Below are 19,570 nucleotides of genomic sequence, written 5' to 3'. Positions count from 1 at the left end.
TGATTCCAAAGATATAAAACATAAAGTTTATGAAATAAGTACAAGGATAATCTAGGTTCTTGTAGCTCTGTCTACTTTCTGATGGAAATGTGGCACTTGCCTTTTGCATAATTTTCCACCACAGTGCTTTGGTGGTTGCCAGGATCATGTTATTGTAAGGTTGCAAAAGTGTTCTGTGTGGTTTTGAGTGTGTTCTATGCGGTTGCTAGGGTGTTAATGGGTGGTTTATTGGGTGTTCTGGGTGGGTACTAGCATTTGGGGTTTGTTCAAATCTGTTACCCTAAAGGTGCAGTCACATTAGTGTAGCAATGTATGAAGCACAGCCCACACAGAAGGGACTTTAACAACCGGAACTTGTCGCAAAATCTGCAAAATCTTTTGCACCCGATTGCAAGAATTTCTATAGAAATTACTGTATTTTGTCCATGAAAATTTAATTACATAAATTTAATTTAATTACAGTCGATAGCTGTACATTAGTATTTGTTGCTACTGTAATGCAATCCACCCTTTTTGCATAATTTCGTATCAGCTCACTAAATTTACTCCCAGAACAGACCTTTGAGAAAGAGTGTGGGAAAGTAACAGAAGCCACTCACCTTGTTAGAACTTCAGAATGATATTGAAACTGATATTTAAAGGTAACTCAACCCTCTACATTGCAAGTAAACCACTTGCATAAGCAACTAAATTTTACTCTGGGCAACTAAATGATGTCTATTGTCAGCCATTGGCTAACAAACTCTTAGATTTTAGATTTAGATTTTTTTTTTTTCACTCGCTGAATACTGACTGAGCGCTTCAAAGTTTCGCTCTCCATCAAGCGATCTGTACTTTTTCAATTCATCTCAATGGACGCACAGGGCACCTGTATTTGACGCTGTGCGTGAAGCCACATGACTCTCCTTTGCTTTGCTGATAGCACTGTTTCTCACACATGCAAAGAGAGTGAGTGAATCACTTCGCTACATGTAAACTTTATACATTGTTGTATTCTCCTGTCGAAATAATGGAGTTCATTTGAAATTATTCATCTTTTTAGAACAAGCAGAAGATATGCTTGTTTCTCCAGTAGTGGGCGGCGCTAATGTGCAAATGGCAATTTCATTGGTTGGCGCTGATCTATTACCATCTCTGTTTTGATTTCAGCAAATCAATTCCACCGAACACAGACACTTGATTAATATTCATGAACCGAGCATTTATTAATAATAATAAATAAAATTTACAGAAACCCTGAAGGACTAACAATATCCTAAGAATCACCATCAGTTAAAATGAAAAATATGCATTAATACATTGTTACCAAGTTTTAGTTCTAATCATTAAAGTGATATCATTAAATTGTTCTTAATTATCATAATACCATTATATAACGCTTGATTGACTAAGAAGCTAAGTTTTAAGAATCTGTGCCATTTTACAAAGATAAGCTGATTGTAGTGTGTGTGTGTGTGTGTGTGAAATAAAATATCAGTCTGCCGAGTAAACAAAAAAATGTACTAGCCAATGGTGATTATATTTCCAAGGTGTGCATAGAGGATTGTGACTGTATCTTACATACAGTTGATTTAATTTTGAGCAATAGTACCAGTGATGCTTCATGCATTTATTCCTTAAAACCATGTTTAAATAATCTCTTGTTTTTCACAGCCACCCCTCGTCCAAGCCATCTTTAATGGAGACCCCGATGAAATTCGTGTGCTCATATGTAAATCAGAAGATGTCAATGCACTGGTATGGATCAGTTTCTTTTATTCTTCTACTCACACGACTATATCTCATCTCTTTGTTTCTCGCAGCACAATTTTTGGATAATCCTTTGGACAACAGCCAGAGATGTAAATACATTTGTCTCAGTAAAGGCAACAGGACACAAAACAGTTTTCAGGGCCATTCTTCATCCAGAATATTTATTTATTCTACGTGTCTCACTGTGTCTGCCTTAATGGCTCCAGCTAGAATTAGCTTGCTGTCCAAATGATTTCTATAGAGCCGCTGGTCAAAGTCATGATTTCAGGCTGAGATGTCACCACCGCAAGTGTGTGAGCACATTAGCACACACTGACATCTACATCAGTGATTGTAAAGAGCGACTCAATGCTCCTTTGTTGTGGATCGCTTGCAATGACAGCATATTGCATTCAGAAGTGACCAATTCTCTGCAAAAACTTTGCAGTCCACAGTGGGACTTGAAATTTTTTTTAAGGTTTTGGTGTTTAAAAATAATGTAATGTACTAAAGACCACATTAAATGGACTGACAGACACATATGTATTTCTAGTGTTGCTGTAGCCTATTTCCTGTTGAAACAGGAAGTTGGGGTGAGACTTATCGAAGGGCTCATCTTTTATTTTTTTTTATTAGACAATAGCCTTTTGTTTATGCCACAGCTGTCAAAATATGGTTTGTTATGTTGTTGTAGAGCATTTTGTTGATTTTTGTATACGTTTTGTTTCTACACCTATAAGTTCAAGATGGACCATTTCTGTCATCTGTAAGAATTTACTTGAATTAAATTAATAGTTTTATTTATTAAGGATGCATTAAAATGATCAAATATTACAGCAGAGACATTTATAACGTTACAAAACATATCCATTTCAAATAAATGCTGCTCTTTTAAACTTTTATCAAAGCATCCTTTGAAAATAATGTATTGCTGTCACGGTTTCCAGAAAAATATTAAGCATCACACAATTTTCAACATTGCTGTTTCTTAAGCACCAAATCAGCATATTAGAATGATTTCTAAAAGGATCATGGGACACTAAAGACACTGAAGCTTTGCCATTACAGGAATAAATTAAATTCTGAAAGTGTATCAACTATCAACTTTATTTTTAAATGAACCCTACACTTAAAAAATAAAAAATAATTTTCCAACTCCCCTAGAGTTAAACAGTTGAGTTTTACCATTTTCGAATCCATGCACCCAATCTCCGGGTCTGACTGTAGCACTTTTAGCTTAGCTTAGCATAGATAAAAATGACTCAAGAGTTTCTATATTTTACCTGTTTAAAACTCCACTCTTCTGTAGTTACATTATGTACTACGACCATCGGAAAATTGAAAAGTTGCTATTTTCTAGGCTGATATGGCTAGGAACTATATTCTCATTCTGGCGTAATAGTCAAGGAACTTTGCTGCCATATTATGGGTGCTGCAGGTTCAGTGATATTACACAGCGCCTGAAAATAGTACAGGCACTGCGTAATATCACTGTGCCTGCTGCAGAAAAATATAGAAACTCTTTTGGTCATTTTTGAGTGAGATGCTGATAGTCTAATCAGATTCAATGATCTATGCTAAGCTAAGCTGAAAGTGCTACCGCCTATTTCCATTTTCTTTGAGTGCACTAGCATATAGATGGGTCCAAGCTAACAGACATGATTAGATTTCATTTTGAACAGTCTTTCCATCCTCTCTGTCCATGTGTCTGACTCTCCAGCTGTCTTTTTTTCATTCTCTCTCAGGACACTGAGAAGCGAGCTCCCCTTCATGCAGCAGCCTTCCTCGGAGATGCTGAAATCACGGAGCTCCTCATTATGTCAGGTAGAGCTGCTTTCTTTCTTTCTCTCTCCCTCCACTCCCTTCCCACCTCCCTTCCATAGTACCTTTACAGCATCTCCTACAAAATAAATGCATGTTCAAAACCCAGTCCATTAAAGGTATAGTTAAACTAAAAATAAATATTCTGTTCATTTATGCATGTCATTCCAAATCCGTGTGTTTTTTTTTTTTATCTGTTATGGAATGTAAAGTATGGTTTTAGTAAATGATTGCAGAATTTTAGTTTTTAGGTGGACTAATCCTTTACAAATACATCATATAGAGTCCTACGTTTTATTGAGGTTTTCATTGTTTGATTTTTCTTTGTAGGGGCACGAGTCAATGCCAAAGACAACATGTGGTTGACTCCACTACACAGGGCAGTGGCATCACGTAGCGAGGTAGGATCAGTTGTTAAACACACACACACTTTTGAGTAAGACAGATGTTGCGTAATGTTGTCACACAGCAGGATGCCTGTAAAACAAGGCTAATAATATGCAGCAGCTCCTGTGTGATTATAATGGGATTTTTCCAACACTGGATGCCGATTGGTCAATCGTATCCCAGCTGGCCTGCAGTACACAGTAAAGTTTTTTCTTTATACAAATCTAGGAGGCTGTTCGCGTGTTGATCCGTCATTCTGCCGATGTTAACGCACGGGATAAGAACTGGCAGACTCCGTTGCATGTCGCTGCTGCCAACAAGGCTCTGCGCTGTGCTGAGGTCATCATCCCGCTTCTGAGCAGCGTCAACGTTTCGGATCGTGGGGGACGCACCGCCCTGCACCATGCTGCCCTTAATGGGCACACAGAGGTACTGCAAGTTAAAATCAAAAATTTTAGCTTGGCACATAGCAATACTACAGAGCCCCACACATGACAGGGGGGAAAAATTGATGTATTGTGGCCAGACATAAAAAAATTATTTCTAATATTTATGAATGTGTTTAGTTTAATCATAGCCACACAGTACAAATTCATTTTCTTGTTTTAGTAAATTGTTGCCATGTTTTACTAATTTGCCTCTTAATTTTGATAAATCATGAGCACATTGTCCTAATTCATTCTCTGGTTTTATGAAAACAAGGGAACAAAAAAGCCACAATTTACTAAAACGAGGGAACTTTTAAATAAAACAGAGGGCGAATAGTACATTTTGGCCACAGTTGAACTAAAATGAGAGAAAAAAATAAAAAACAAGAGAACAAATTCTTGATTCTTTAGATTAAATTAAGTCATGGCTATAATAAATATATGTTTGCCTCCATGTCATGTCAGATTCACATGCCCACTGAACAGACTTAGTTTTGTTGCATTGCATTGTCAACATAAGCTTGAAATTTGCTGAATGCAGAATGGTTAAGTCATTATATAAACTGTGACACAAATACGAAGCACACAATAAGAGCTTCAGGAGACCTATAATTACTGACGCATTATTGACTCAAGCTTTATTGCCTATTGAGATGGGTACAAGCATTCTCTCCTCCATTTCTTATCACTGTTATTCACTTTGCACTTTCTCTCTTCAGATGGTTAGCCTTCTCCTGGCCAAGGGTGCCAATATCAATGCCTTTGACAAGAAAGACTGCCGTGCACTGCACTGGGCGGCATATATGGGTGAGGGAGCAATCCTAGAAAAACTGAAAAGGAGTTGTTCACCCTGCTTCCATTTCAATACAAAAAATAGTTATTGAGGGCTGTCTAGCTCCAAATAAGACAGAAATCAAATTAGTCCATGCTAATTTGGATGTACCATGCGTATAATCTGCTGGAATTTTGTAAATGTTATTATGATGATGCGCAAGTCGGCATAATCAAGTATGGCAGTCACTTTGCATAAACACACCCTGAGAGTAAGAGAGATATATATCGTTTTGTTACTGAATGAATCTGTGTTTTAAACAAATAATTTAAGTGCAAAAAACATTCATAAAGACAGTCACATGCCATTTTGAATGAATCAGCTTTCTTGAACAAATTATTTGAATGAATGATTCACTAATGTCTAAATGCCAAATCAGACGCCATCTCTGCAGTGCAGAAATTGATTTTTTCATAGTACTGGTTACATTTAAATGGTAACAGCCTATAGTATATTATTATTCTAATGCAATTTGTTGATTAAATGCAAAAATTTGACATGAAAGATGATGCATACATTTAATTAGATTTGAAAGAAATTGCTCATATAAAGATTAAAATACTCATCTTTTTGGAGCTTGTTTTATGGACAAGATTAACATAGTTAGATAACATAATTTTAATTTTGAGGTGAACTTTTTGTGTTCCTGTCTTCATGAGCTTCTCTCCATACTCCTGCAGGTCACTTAGAAGTGGTTTGTTTACTGGTGAGTCAAGGGGCCGAGATCAGCTGCAAAGACAAGAGAGGATACACCCCTCTACATGCTGCTGCTTCCAACGGTCAGATCGCTGTGGTGAAACACCTGCTCAGCCTTGCTGTAGAGGTACCCAGGATGCAAATAGATACATATAGAGAAGTGAGCATGGGAAAAACATCTAGTGTGAGCTTACTATATCTTATGCTTTACTCATAGATCGATGAAGCCAATGCCTTTGGGAACACAGCGCTGCATGTGGCCTGCTTTAATGGACAAGATGCAGTAGTCAGTGAGCTGATCGACTACGGTGCTAATGTCAGTCAGCCGAATAACAAGGGTTTCACACCTCTGCACTTTGCTGCCGCGTCCACTCATGGTGCCCTGTGTCTGGAGTTCCTGGTCAACAGTGGAGCTGACGTCAATGTCCAAGTATGTCCATCTAGGACAAAACCTTGACAGACAGTGCAAATCTGCTGCTAAACATTTCCTCATGTTTCCTCAGAGTCGTGATGGGAAAAGCCCTCTTCATCTGACGGCAGTCCATGGACGATTCACACGCTCCCAGACACTCATCCAAAACGGTAAAGCTGTTTTTAGACTGCTTGAAGCCTACTGTTAGCCTGTGACTGATTTGCATGTAGACTGAGAGTACAAGCGTGTTCCTGATACAGGTGGAGAGATTGACTGTGTCGATAAGGATGGAAACACTCCTCTGCATGTCGCTGCTCGATATGGCCATGAACTTTTGATAAACACCCTAATCACGAGTGGAGCTGACTGCACTAGGTTTGACTCTTTATTTGTAATCTTTGTTGAAAATCTTGGTAAATCATAATTTCTTGTGGTTTCTGATATGCTCATTCTTTCTCTGCAGAAGAGGAGTACACGGCATGTTTCCTTTGCATCTGGCCGCTCTAAATGCTCATGCCGACTGCTGCCGGAAGCTTCTCTCCTCAGGTACCGACTTCACCACTGAATCAAGCTACAGGTTGAAAACCTGGTGCAAATCATTTTGGGCTGAATACAAAAACATTCTGACACAGCGCTCATGCAGAATATGCAAGATTGAATATGTCTCTGGATGTGTCATGATCTCATCACTTCTCCTCATTATTTCCAGTTCTTTCCGTAGTATATTATAAATAGAATTCTCAATTCTCAATTTATTGTCAATTAAGTATGAATTAAATACAAAAATCATGGTGAGCCCAATTTTTTAATGGTACTGTATGTTTAAATTATTTTCTGACTTCCAGAGACATGATGTTTGTTGGAAAATGTTCAAATTAATTTCTTTGACCACAAATCGCACGCCGGTACTTTGAGCTCTTATTGCTCTCAAGTCCATTTCCCTTTGAAAGCTTTCACATCCACACCGGGTGATTTTGACATGACATGTTGTGTAAATCAACAGTTCCTAACCTTACTGAATCTCTTGTGTCTAAATGGGAGAAATCCCTGCAGCCATGTTCCATCATCTAGTGAAAAACATTTGGCAGAAATCTGGAAGCTGTTACAACAAACTCCCCATTGATGCCCATGGTTTTTAAAATGAAATATTCAGTAAAAGCTTGGTATGGTCCACATATTTTTGGTTATTGTCTATGTTGATATGAGAAGGGGACAAAATTCTAAACAATGAGAAATCCCTCAAGCTGATGTGACTTAGACTATTTAATACACTGCTGTTTATGTTGAAGGAATATTTTGCAGCTGTTCCTTCTGTAATTAGGTTAACTTTGAGTTCTAGATCTTTTGTATCTGAATTGATGAGCATGAATTTTCCTTATGTCTCTCTGCTTTGGTCTGGCATGCCCTTATATCTGTGTGCTTTCTTAACTCTGCCTCTTGATTGTTGGTTTGTTGCATTAGAATGTAGATGCTGTATCTGTACTTTTGAATTGTTCTGCTTGGTTGCACACATTTGTGTTAGCGACGTGTGTTTGTCTTATCTATCCTACGTGCACTGTCTTTGTTTATCCTGAACTAACATCCGTTCTCTATGTCTCTCTTCCTCTCGCACTGTCTATTTTTTGGACCCCCCCCCCCCGTGTCACTCTTTCCCCTCCTGCGGTCTGATACTCTGGCTGTCTGCGTCTGGGGGCACTTTCCTCTTCCATGCACTTCCTTCCAATACTTCCATTCCTCTACAGGACGGAGGTATAGCATAATGTGCCCTCTCAGTAATGACTCGGTCCTGTCTGCAGGCTTCCAGATCGATACACCAGACAACCTGGGGAGGACGTGTCTGCATGCTGCAGCTGCGGGCGGGTGAGTCTGTCTGTCTTGCGGATTCGGATTTTGCCTGTTGGATGGCATGAAAAATATGTGCTGGTGTTTGCTTACTTTTCAAAAATGTATTTCAGAATGGCAAGAAAATCTATAAAATCAAAAAAAAAATTTTTTTTTAGTTGAAATCAGACTTAAAAAGTGTACATTTCATGTGCGCATACACACTGTAGTGATATGCATGTAGAGTTATTACCAATAAGGTGATTGGACCTTTCCTAATGACTACCTTATCATCCATTGTTCAGACAAATGTCAGTATTGTCGGACCTGTTGTCTGTCCACATACCAGCTCATGGCAAGTTGTTTTTCTCTCAATCTCTCTGTCAGTAATGTGGAATGTGTGAAGCTATTGCTCAGCAGTGGAGCCGATCATAACCGCAGGGACAAACATGGAAGGTGAGTGTTTGGTGAACACAAGACATGTACAAGAGGATAATTCTCTAAAACTTGTACATAATGTAAATATCTGTGCTATTCAGTCCATTTAGGAGCAGTGCGAGAATTAGTCTAAAATCCCAAATTTTCTTGAAATTTTTCGATGTTTTTTAAAGATTTGTTAAGCATTAAGTCAAAATAATGTTTTAAAGGGGTCATATGATGCAGTTTCAATTGTTCCTTTCTCTTTGGAGTGTTACAAGCTCTCGGTGCATGAAGAAGATCTGTAAATTTGCAAAGACTAAAGTCTCAAATCCAAAGAGATATTCTTTATCAAAGTTTAGACTCTGCCAAGTGGAAGAGGAAATATATGCGTAATGCCGCCCAAATGTTCACGCAAAGAAAAGGCATGGTTTCAGTAACCGCATGCTTTTAGTGTTGAAACAGCCATATCAGGGAGATCAGGTTCACACAAAAATGAGGGACAGAAAGCTCTCTGACTAAATCTAAAATGTCTTGAATTGTGTTCTGAAGATGAACGGAGGTCTTTCGGGATTGGAACGACACGAGGGTGTGTTATTAATGACATCATTTTTATTTTTGAGTGAACTAACCCTTTAAGTATTTGCTATGGACTGTTCAAATGCAGAGTTTTACACATCGCGTGTGTGTGCACGAGAGAGACCGAGAAAGACAGTTGAGTCAGCTGTATTAACCGTCTGTGGCTTGTGTACTGTAAACACATACGAGCTTCATCACTATGTCTGTCATGCGACTCTGTTCCCCTTTTGGTCTTGAACTGATGGTAAAACTAAGGACATTATTAACTGTCTTTACATCTATTTTGAAACTTGACGCTCGCAATTATGGAAAGGGGCGTTACATTTCCGACGAGTGCTTGCGGTGTTCGGCCAATCACAATGCACTGGTTCAGTTGGCCAATCAGAACAGACTGCGCTTACCAGAAGGAGGGACTATGTAGAAAACTATGCGTTTGAGAGAGTCGGCGCATAGAGGACCTACGATAATGTACAGTATTTGAAAAATTATGTGTTTTTTGAACATTAAAGCATGTCATCATATTCTGTTACACCAAATACTCAAAATAATAATCTTTAAAAAAGCATCATATGACCCCTTTAATTGTTAAGCTTTTTAAAAAGCTGGCTCAATGGATAACTTTATCATAATTTTGCCATATAGTAACATTTAAACAACATGTATTCACATTTCATTGTGTTTTTATTTTTTGAAAATTTCAATAATTTATGAATATAAATTATATTCATTGTCATTAATTATAAACTCATTATATCTCTTTAAAAATTAAATACACTTTCATGAAAACTTGTATTTTGTTGTCATCACTGCACACATTAAATGAATTTCTTTCCTACTGTACTAATTAAATTATACTTTAAAACTGAAACTTTCTTAAAATTTGTCAAATTCTTTTCCCCCCATCTCTCTTTTGTTGTGGGTGATGACAGGACCCCTCTCCACTATGCGGCAGCTAGTCGACACTTTCAGTGCCTGGAGACTTTGGTGTCCTGCGGAACCTGCATTAATGCCACTGACCAGTGGGGGCGCTCTGCTGTGCACTACGCTGCTGCTTCTGACCTGGACCGGAGGTATACAACATTTACACTAGGGCTGCACCCTAATAGTTGACTAACCTTTAGTCTACAAGAAGAGGCTTGATCAGCCAATATTTTATTAGTCTCTTAGTAACAGAAATAAAAATCCACAGGAAGTGGCAAAGACACGCAGTCTGTGACGCACAGATCATTAACACTTACTGCAAGACAGATGTAGGTGCCAATGCGGTTACTTGCTCTTAAAATACTCTGTCATTTTTGGTCATACAGATAAGAGTATTACATCCTTCGAATCCGTAAATATATCTTTTTTTATGTGTGTGCAAAAAAATGAAAGTAAGCAGGATGCGCTTTCTGCCGTCTGCAGTCTTTATGAACTTAAAAAAAAAATGAACTGAATCTCTACGTATACTTGCCTTACAGATGTAAAAATATATCTATAGAGAGAGAAATAATCTACTTTCAAATGATCAATTCAAATGGAAAACAAATATTCACAGATTATTTAATCCATGTGAAACATGGATACAGGCACATCACTTCTGGGGAGAGGAAGATTCAGTATCACTGACTTCATCTCTTAAGCCAAAACACAAAGAAAGCAGTAGTTTATCAATAAATTATTAAAATGTTAAAGCGGCCTCCTTACTGTTTTTGTGCAGTGGCGAGCTTTTTGTGTACACTTGAGCTCTTATTGGGCTATATAGGCAGTGATAGGCTCATTATTATGATTTCAATGGTTTTTTAATAAACATGTGATTAGTCAACCATTGGCTTTAAACTAATGATTACTAGTCGTCCAGAAAAATCTTTAATCGAGGGAAGCCCTAATAACAGCCATTCATCCTCCATTCAGAGGATTCAATAGGAAAGTTGATTTGTCGCTCAGTTTGCAAACATAAACATTACTAGACTAATAGACTTATGTTGGAGCAGGACATTACAAGGGGTTTCACTGGAAAACTGCAGCTCATAAATCTAAACCATCCTTCACCCTAATCGTAGTTTGTACTTTTAGCGGTGGAGAAAAAAACTCCACAATCCCCACATGAGTAGTTTCCAGTACAGAAATGGAGCTAGTTATGGCCAAACACCAGGTAATTGACAGTTGTAAATGCATGTCTAACCCAATTAAATGTGAGGTAGACACAGGCAGCAGGTGAAATCGAGTGCGGTCCCCATCTCCAGAGACGACTAGCAGCTACACCAACACGTATCTGTGTTACCATGGCAACCACAGGCTATTTTTAAGTCTCCTGTCATTGGGGTTGTTTATGTGCGAAAAGGGGGGGTTGATGTCAACTTGATATGGCAAAGGGAAACGCCTTCGTGCTTAGTTTAATTAAATTCACTTGCAGAATTCACCAGCATAGAGAATTTTGTGAATGAGTAATGAGATGGTAACCACAGTATTTTTTTTATATCAGGATACCACAGTTATTGCATAATACATTAATTATTAATAAACTATTGATTTATATAAATATTTACTCCTTAATTAAAAAATATAATATTGATTCCGAAATATTCAAATAATGATACTACAATGAATTTTTACTAATTGTTAAGAGTTGAGTAAGAGCCTCTGCTTGTAATATTTTTTGTGAGGTGTGTGTGATTTATTGTTTTCTGCAGGCGGCGTGTGGTCCTGGAACCAGAGAGTGACGGAGTTCAAGCTGAGAAGGAGAAGGAGGCAGCTCTGTGAGTTCTCTGCCTCGATTCGGTGTCTGTTCACATGTGTAATGCTCTGATGCCATAACATTGGGTGTTTGTGTCTGCGTGCGTCTGTAACCTCATCATTTCATGTCTGGAACATCCTACGTGTATTTTTCCTCTCTTCACTTCCACAGTAGTGCATATACATCATTTCAATATATATTTATTTTTGTGCGTGCAGGTGTCTTGAGTTCCTGTTGCAGAATGGTGCTGCCCCATCACTCAAAGATAAACAGGGCTACAGTGCTGTTCATTATGCTGCAGCGTACGGCCACAGACACTGTCTGAAACTGGTGAGGAGACGTATATATGTTCAGTGATTGCACTACCTCCATCTGCACTCTACTGTCACAACTATATTAGATTTAAATGGGCAACCTAACATGCAAATTAATTTAGTCCAGTTTGTGGTTTCATTCATGTGTTGTAAAATGATATGCTTGCTGATGCCTGCACTCTGTTGAACCTATTGTATGCCACCTGCTGGTGCGGTGTAAATGTTTATAGTGAAAGAATGAATGTGTTCCAGTTAACTCAGAATAGCTTTTGATTGAGTTTAATGTGAACAGTTGTAATTCAGATGAAATCTGATTTCAGCTTTTGGACAGAGATGAGAACCAACAGGATGATGAGAACAGCCAAACCAGAAGCCCATTGCATCTGGCCGTGAGTCCAAATTTACACCTGTTCAACCACACACTAACAGCCACATAACAACATGCTAAGTAAAGGATAATGTAGATCTCCGCTTCGCGTCGGTGTCCTGATCACCCTCTCAGGGTTTATTCTGAGGTAACAGCATGCTGGATGTACATTATCCCGCTTATCACACGACTACTTGCCACATAAGTAAATAATTAGACACGAAATATTGATTTGAGCTGAAATATTTGAACGCAAAGCTTCCAAGAACACAGCAATTGCGAGCAAGAGGCAAGTTCAAACTAGATGGACATTTAAGGGAAACGGTGCAGTCAAACCACTTATTACACAACATTTCACCACATGATGTTTTATTAACAAATTTAGTTAGGAGCATGTCAGATACTTAGCCTAATCAACAACGGTGGAGCACAATCAAGTTAATCAACACCATTGTATAAATACAGCTGACTTACCTCTATCCATTAACGGTTTAACAGCATCCCAGCTCCACCCCATCTCCTCACTTCGAGTTCACTTTACAATTATACAGGGAGGCAGGGTACTCTAGGTTCGGGCCATTCCCAAGCTCGGAGCCCTTCACCGGACAGCACGCCAAATATGCATTATCATACTTCAGCTATTATATGCAAGTGTGAATTCGTGAAATAAATAATCATGGCAATAAAAGAATTAAGTTATTTTTTTTTTTACCAGTTTGTAAGTTATCTTATAATCCAGAATGTCACGACTGACCAATCAGCATCAAGTATTCCACAGAGCTGTGTAATAAAAACGTTATATCACCTTATCAAAAAATATGTGACCCTGGACCACAAAACTAAAGTCTTAAGTAGCACGGGTATATCTGTAGCAATAGCCAACAATACATTGTAGTATCTGTTTTTCTTTTATGCCAAAAATAATTTGGATATTAAAGTAAAGATCATGTTTCATGAAGGTATTTTTATTTTACCCTTATGATTTTGTCCAGGGTCACATATATCAATACCTTGGCTACCACCCATCCTGAAGCCAACTTTTGCATAGGAAAACAGCTTGGATGTTTTTTGGAAACTCTTAGAAGGTTTAATTACTACAGACAGGCCCTAACCTTAATGATACATGTGATGTGTTTTCAGACAGCTGGTCTACATATGTTTGTTTCCAGGCATACCATGGTCACGCACAGGCTCTAGAAGTGCTCCTGGAGGGTCACTGCGAGGTGGATCAGGGGGATGAGGTGGGTCGGACTCCACTGGCGCTCGCTGCCCTCCGGGGTCACACTGACTGCGCTCTCACGCTTCTGAACCACGGGGCCTCACCGAGAAGCAAAGATACTCTCCGGGGACGTACACCGATCCACCTTGCAGGTATTACACTTCTGTGTGATGGAAATTACACAGCTGTGCATTTGTTTTGCGGTATTTAATACACTCAGTTTGTTTCCAGTCATGAATGGTCATACGTCATGCGTGCGCCTCCTGCTGGAAGACTCTGATAATGCAGATCTGGTAGATACAGCGGACTCTCAGGGACAGTGAGTATTTCATTTAATAACTTTCTTTCTTTCTTTCTAAACACAGTTGAGGAGATCCTTGCACTTGAGAGTGCTTTAATGGGTATTTGTTCTATGTGTGTTTGTGTTTGCAGGACCCCTCTAATGCTGGCAGTGATGGGGGGTCATGTGGATGCTGTGTCTCTTCTATTGGAGCGTGAGGCCAGTGTGGACTTGGCTGATCATCATGGTCTGACTGCTCTGCACCTGGGGGTGAGATATCTGATGTTGTCAAACATATTCATGTACAAGGACTTTTTTTTTTTTTTTTTTTTTTTTAAAGCTCTCTCTTTCTGTCTCTCAGCTCTTGTGTGGACAGGAGGAATGTGTTCAGTCGCTGGTGGAGCTAGAGGCATCTGTGCTGCAGGGGGACTCCAGGGGTCGGACAGCCATCCACCTGGCTGCAGCGAGGGGTCACGCGTCCTGGCTGAGTGAATTGCTCAATATTGCATGTTCTGAATCCCCGATACCTCCATTACGAGACAACCAGGGATACACACCCTTACACTGGGCCTGCTACTATGGTTGGTTTTAACAGTCTCCATTATGAGTTTGAAAAGATGCTTTTAATTATCAATAAACTGAATGTAGCTTGTGTGTCTCGTAGGTCATGAGGGTTGTGTGGAGGTCCTACTCGAACAAAGAGATTTTCGTCACTTTGATGGGAACCCTTTCACCCCGCTTCATTGTGCTGTGTATGTCTGTTGTGAGATTGTTTTCTGTCTTTTTTTTTCCCACTTTTTTCTTCTCTTTTAGCTTCATCTGTCTGATTCCTCTTTCCTGCAGGGTCAATGACCATGAGACCTGTGTCAACCTCTTATTTGAAGCCATGGGATCAAAGATTGCAACTTGCAAAGACTCAAAGGGCAGGTTAGTTTGGTATATGTGAAGAGAGAAAACCGTATTAGATGTAATAGAATATAATAAATTCATAACTACAAATTTTGAAAAAAAAAATAAAACACATTTTAAGCTATTTAAACTGCATTAAATAACAAAAAAGAGTAGCACTGATACAATTTTAAACAATATATTTCTCAAAAGAAATTGTTTAAACTTTTCCTAGTTTGGCTAGATATTCCTGACAATTGAAATGTTTCTAATGAGTTGTTTGTGTTCATTATTAGAATCAGAGCTAATAGTAAAACAATTTATTAAATAAAGAACTGCTGCCCCTCTTTATCAGGACACCTCTCCACGCAGCTGCTTTTGCTGGCCACATAGACTGTGTTCAGCTGCTCCTGGCCCATAGTGCATCTGTGGATGAGGTTGACCAATCAGGGCGCAGTGCCCTGATTATGGCAGCAGAGAAAGGAAGAGTCGAAGTCGTAGGTTTGTATTCCCCATTTTTTTTTTATTTGAATTATGCCATTGTTTATTTGTATAAGTATGAAAATGAGCTCAACTGAATCCACTTATGCAAAATGTGGCGTGTGTTTTAAACAGAAGCTCTACTCACTAGTGCCAATGTGAACCTCAATCTGACTGACCAGAAGGGCAATACAGCTCTCCATCTAGCCTGCAGTAACGTAAGTACAGCCCATTGCGTGCCATGGCCATCAGTCTCTATAATTTCAGTTTCAGCAGTGGGGCAGTGATCTTTCATAATCATTTTTATAATTTGTTATAATCAAAATTTGTCATTTTGTTAAAATGCCAGTGCGCTGACATATAGCGCTATTGTGCTTCAGGCATCCCGAGTATGAGTCCCAGCATGTGGACCTTTCCTGATCCCCCAGAAATGATATATTCACATCAGTGACATTTAAATATATATATATAAAAAAAGATAGTTTGGCCTTTTCAAAACCAGAAAAATTTAAAAAATTCCACTTGTTAAGTAATGCAGACACCTACTGTATGTGTGACTGTAGTCATGGGGTTTTAATACTTCATATAATTATCAAGTAATAAAATTGTGCCAGATAGAAAAATCCCACATTGCAAACAGTATTTTTGAACCTGTATGACTTGAGGTCTCCTAAAAATGATTTTCCAGTTCTTTCTGCTTGCTCTCTATCCAGGGAATGGAGGAATGTGCATTGCTCATTCTTGGAAAACTTCCAGACTCTGCCCTCGTCGCTACAAATGCTGCGCTGCAAACGTGAGTCCCCATCATATCATATTTACATTTGTGCATTTGGCAGATGCTTTGATCCAAAGCAAACATGCATTGCACTGCATTGCATTTAAGGAATACTTTTTTATCAGTTCATGCATTCCCTGGGATTCAAACCCATGACCTTGACTTTGCCAGCTTATTTAAGAAGCAACTGATGCTCACTTGTTTCTCGTTCACTTCCTCAGACCTCTGCATTTGGCCGCTCGCAGCGGGATGAAGCAGACAGTGCAAGAGCTGCTCTCTCGTGGGGCCAGTGTTCAAGTGCTAGATGAGAATGGTGTGTCTTCCTGAAACTAAAATCTCAGCTTATTTGGTTTACGCATAGATTGCCAGTGTATGTGCCTCTGTGTATCTGTCTGCCAAAAGCAGTGGCCGTGTTCCATAGCTTTGATGATGTCATGTGTGTCCCCTTTTGCCCCTGACCATGTGTTTGGCTGCCTATCTAGCGGAACACTAATGGAATGCCGCTTTTGTCCATCGCCTCTCCCATCATTGTCCCTTTGTTCCACTGCTCCATCCCTCCTTTTACCTCTTTCTGCTTTCCTTGTCCCCTTTCCTGTCTCTCTCGTCTCTTTTTGGCTGTCTTTCCCCGCAGGTCTCACCCCTGCTCTGGCTTGCGCTCCCAGCAGGCAAGTGGCTGACTGCCTGGCTCTCATTTTGGCTACCATGATGCCTTTCTGCTCCCCTTGCAGCTCTGGAGCTCCTTCGCCAGGCGCCCTCCTGAAATCTCTGCCCCGCCAGGCCAAGAGTCCCCAAGGCCCCCGAAGTCCAAGGGACCCCTCCGGCCCCTCCAGTGAGGGCACGACTACTGAAAATGATTCCGATTCAGAGACATTTTGACCCCGACTCCTTCTAGATACACCGGACATAGTTTTCAAAGCACATATTGTCATGAACCTTACAGAAGTTGTACAGATTTCTGATTATGGAGTGCAGCCTCTGTATTAAGAGATTATGACATATAGCACACATGGTACGCTTTTGTTCTCCCACACTTGTTTGCACAGGAGATTTTTTCGAAAGCCATTTGAATCACTTTAACACAGGTTGATTGATGATCGATTGCCAAATGTTGACTGACTTCTCACACTTGAAGGTTTTGTTATGCGTCTCCTACGTTTCCGTGTAAGCTTGTTGTGTTCGAAATGACGTGAAAGTCTAATGGTGTGTGATTTATTAGCCGTTTAAAAATCTTTTCAGATTTGAAAAGGTGTTTAGTGTTTGTACTTCAGTCTTAAGACTAGTCATGAAATCCAGTGTGATGTGATGAAAAATCCAGTGCAAGTTGTCCATTTCCGGATCGTACACCAGTTGTACTTTACATATTATATTTGACAAGTTGTGAAAAGAAAGCTCTTAAGATTTATATTGCAAAAGAGCATTTTTAATCCACTGAGATAACAACATTTCTAGGCCTTGATGGTCTAAACTTACATCTGACGCTTTCGGAGAGTGATAATTTTGACACCTGATTCCTTCTCAGACATAAAGACAGTGTTCAAATAATACTTCTATTCAGGTTGAATTTTAGATTCTAGTGAAAGGGCACAGCATGTTATGTGAACTATGATGTTCTCAAGCCTGTACTGATATTTATTGACATTTAGATGACAACGGTACTACAGTTGTATGCACTTATGTATAGGAGTAAATGGGTGTTTAAAGGAATAGTTCACCCTGTAGATTATAATTCTGCCATTGTTTACACGTGTCAGTGTTTTTGTGGGACACAAAAGGACAATTATTGAAGAATCTTGATGTGGCTCTTTCCATACACCAATACTGTGTCTGTCAGGCTCTAAAAATGACAAAGAAATACCTCCAAAAGAGCTACATACTGTATTCAGAGACTTCTGAAATCATACGAATGCTTTGTATAATATTTCCCTTAAGTGAGCTGTTGGTTCTGGATCATTGTTAATGAAATGAATAGAATTGTGAATAATGACTTAAATTTTAGTCTGTTCCTCACATAAAAGTATTATATCGCTTCAAAGGACTTCTCCTTCTGTGTCAACAGCAGCGGTAGGAAGTAATGTGAGAGATAGTAAGTAATGACAGAATTGTGAGTTTGGGGTGAACTAGTCATTTAAAAATGAATCTATAATGAACTTTTCCAGTCTTCTTTTTTCTTTCCTTATGAAAATCTTTTAAGAATTTGCACTGGTTGACTATCAGTCCTTTTTTTAAACAGATTTCTAAACATGCTTTTGGGGGGGGGGGGGATGTTAGCAAGTGTGTTTCTTTGCTTGTTTCTATTTTGCTTCAAAAGATGAAGAGCTTTCAGCGAAGACGGTGTTTTAATATCTTGCCGGTCAGAAACTTTCCAAAACAAATTGAAAATGAAAATGTAAACTACCATTTGTCTGTTTGCCTTTGTCCACGATGTGCCAGTTTCTCCACCGTGTCCAGTGCCTTGTTCTGCATTTTCAGAGTTTGTTAGATTACATCAGTATATGTTTGTATGTATGGAGTGTAATGAAAGTCTGAAGATGTGAAGATAAGTCTGGGTCACACCTGCCAATCGGAAGCCAATGTGTTTTTTTACCAAGTCCTAATGTTTGTGCCTATGAGTGTGTGATTTACAATAGAAAACAGTCTTCGTACATATCAGCTCATGGACATTAGCATCATTACCAGAGCAAACATTGCACACAACTGTCTAATAACAGAAGCACATGGGTGAGTTTCTTTTCATAAATTAGATGGATAGATTGTGAGTGAAAGGATGCAGAAGAATGAGTCAAACAGTATTATAACAGAAAAAAAAAAGCTTTGAAATGTGTGACAATCTAGATTATGGTTTCCTCCTTCATTCCAATGTTGAAGGTTCTTTGTCAGCTCAAGTCTCTTTTATAAAAATTGTATGACTATTATATAAAACGTTTTAACAAAGTTTTGTGTCCATTTTCTTATCCATTTGAAAATCAGTTTAGGCTATTACAAAAATGAAATTTGCAGGCCTGTTTTCCACCTGACCTTATCAAAAGTTCTATGTTAAATGACTCTCACATATTGATACTGTAAGTGTACAAAAAGAAAATGTAAACAGCTACTGTAAGGTCAGATGAGGTGGTTTCAGAAAATATCCTGTTTCCTTGTTTCAGAACTCATAAGAAGGAAATAATTATAGGCCAATTATTGTGTGAAACTAATCTTGCATTTACTTTTTTTTTTTTTTGCTTTTAATAAATTAAATTCAAATCACTTGTCTTTCTGGGTCCAAAAAACACAGGCGACTTTAAGAATTTTTGGAGTTTAAGGTAAAGAGTTTTTTGGAGTTTAAAGGGTGAATATATAAATATTTAAAGTATACCAAAGAAGCAAATGATGACCAATTATAGGTCAATATGCTTATATGGCCAAAGCAT

At 38.8% G+C, this 19,570-nt stretch overlaps 1 protein-coding gene across 3 annotated transcripts in view; it reads left to right on the top strand.

Moving 5' to 3' along the window:
* Positions 1-19,100, top strand: part of LOC113108635 (serine/threonine-protein phosphatase 6 regulatory ankyrin repeat subunit B-like) — a 28,179-nt gene extending 9,079 nt beyond the window's left edge. The window contains exons 2-28 of one of the 3 annotated variants that reach the window (XM_026271869.1): positions 1,654-1,737; positions 3,477-3,555; positions 3,883-3,953; positions 4,168-4,368; positions 5,087-5,174; positions 5,880-6,022; positions 6,113-6,325; positions 6,399-6,477; positions 6,568-6,682; positions 6,771-6,853; positions 8,050-8,167; positions 8,516-8,584; positions 10,054-10,194; positions 11,797-11,862; positions 12,059-12,170; positions 12,475-12,543; positions 13,691-13,892; positions 13,972-14,059; positions 14,173-14,290; positions 14,382-14,601; positions 14,685-14,772; positions 14,864-14,947; positions 15,264-15,409; positions 15,524-15,606; positions 16,102-16,181; positions 16,385-16,476; positions 16,795-19,100. In XM_026271869.1, the coding sequence (XP_026127654.1) occupies positions 1,654-1,737; positions 3,477-3,555; positions 3,883-3,953; positions 4,168-4,368; positions 5,087-5,174; positions 5,880-6,022; positions 6,113-6,325; positions 6,399-6,477; positions 6,568-6,682; positions 6,771-6,853; positions 8,050-8,167; positions 8,516-8,584; positions 10,054-10,194; positions 11,797-11,862; positions 12,059-12,170; positions 12,475-12,543; positions 13,691-13,892; positions 13,972-14,059; positions 14,173-14,290; positions 14,382-14,601; positions 14,685-14,772; positions 14,864-14,947; positions 15,264-15,409; positions 15,524-15,606; positions 16,102-16,181; positions 16,385-16,476; positions 16,795-17,039 (3,177 nt within the window). In that variant the 3' untranslated portion in view covers positions 17,040-19,100. The remainder of the gene's footprint in view (positions 1-1,653; positions 1,738-3,476; positions 3,556-3,882; positions 3,954-4,167; positions 4,369-5,086; positions 5,175-5,879; positions 6,023-6,112; positions 6,326-6,398; positions 6,478-6,567; positions 6,683-6,770; positions 6,854-8,049; positions 8,168-8,515; positions 8,585-10,053; positions 10,195-11,796; positions 11,863-12,058; positions 12,171-12,474; positions 12,544-13,690; positions 13,893-13,971; positions 14,060-14,172; positions 14,291-14,381; positions 14,602-14,684; positions 14,773-14,863; positions 14,948-15,263; positions 15,410-15,523; positions 15,607-16,101; positions 16,182-16,384; positions 16,477-16,794) is intronic. The other 2 variants (XM_026271872.1, XM_026271871.1) reach the window with 2 other exon arrangements.
* The last annotated feature ends 470 nt before the right edge of the window (positions 19,101-19,570 follow it).

Source organism: Carassius auratus, chromosome 9 (assembly GCF_003368295.1).
Source record: "Carassius auratus strain Wakin chromosome 9, ASM336829v1, whole genome shotgun sequence".
Lineage (NCBI taxonomy): Eukaryota > Metazoa > Chordata > Actinopteri > Cypriniformes > Cyprinidae > Carassius > Carassius auratus.
The sequence above is the reverse complement of the archived record's forward strand: the minus strand, read 5'-3'. Positions and strand labels throughout refer to the sequence as shown.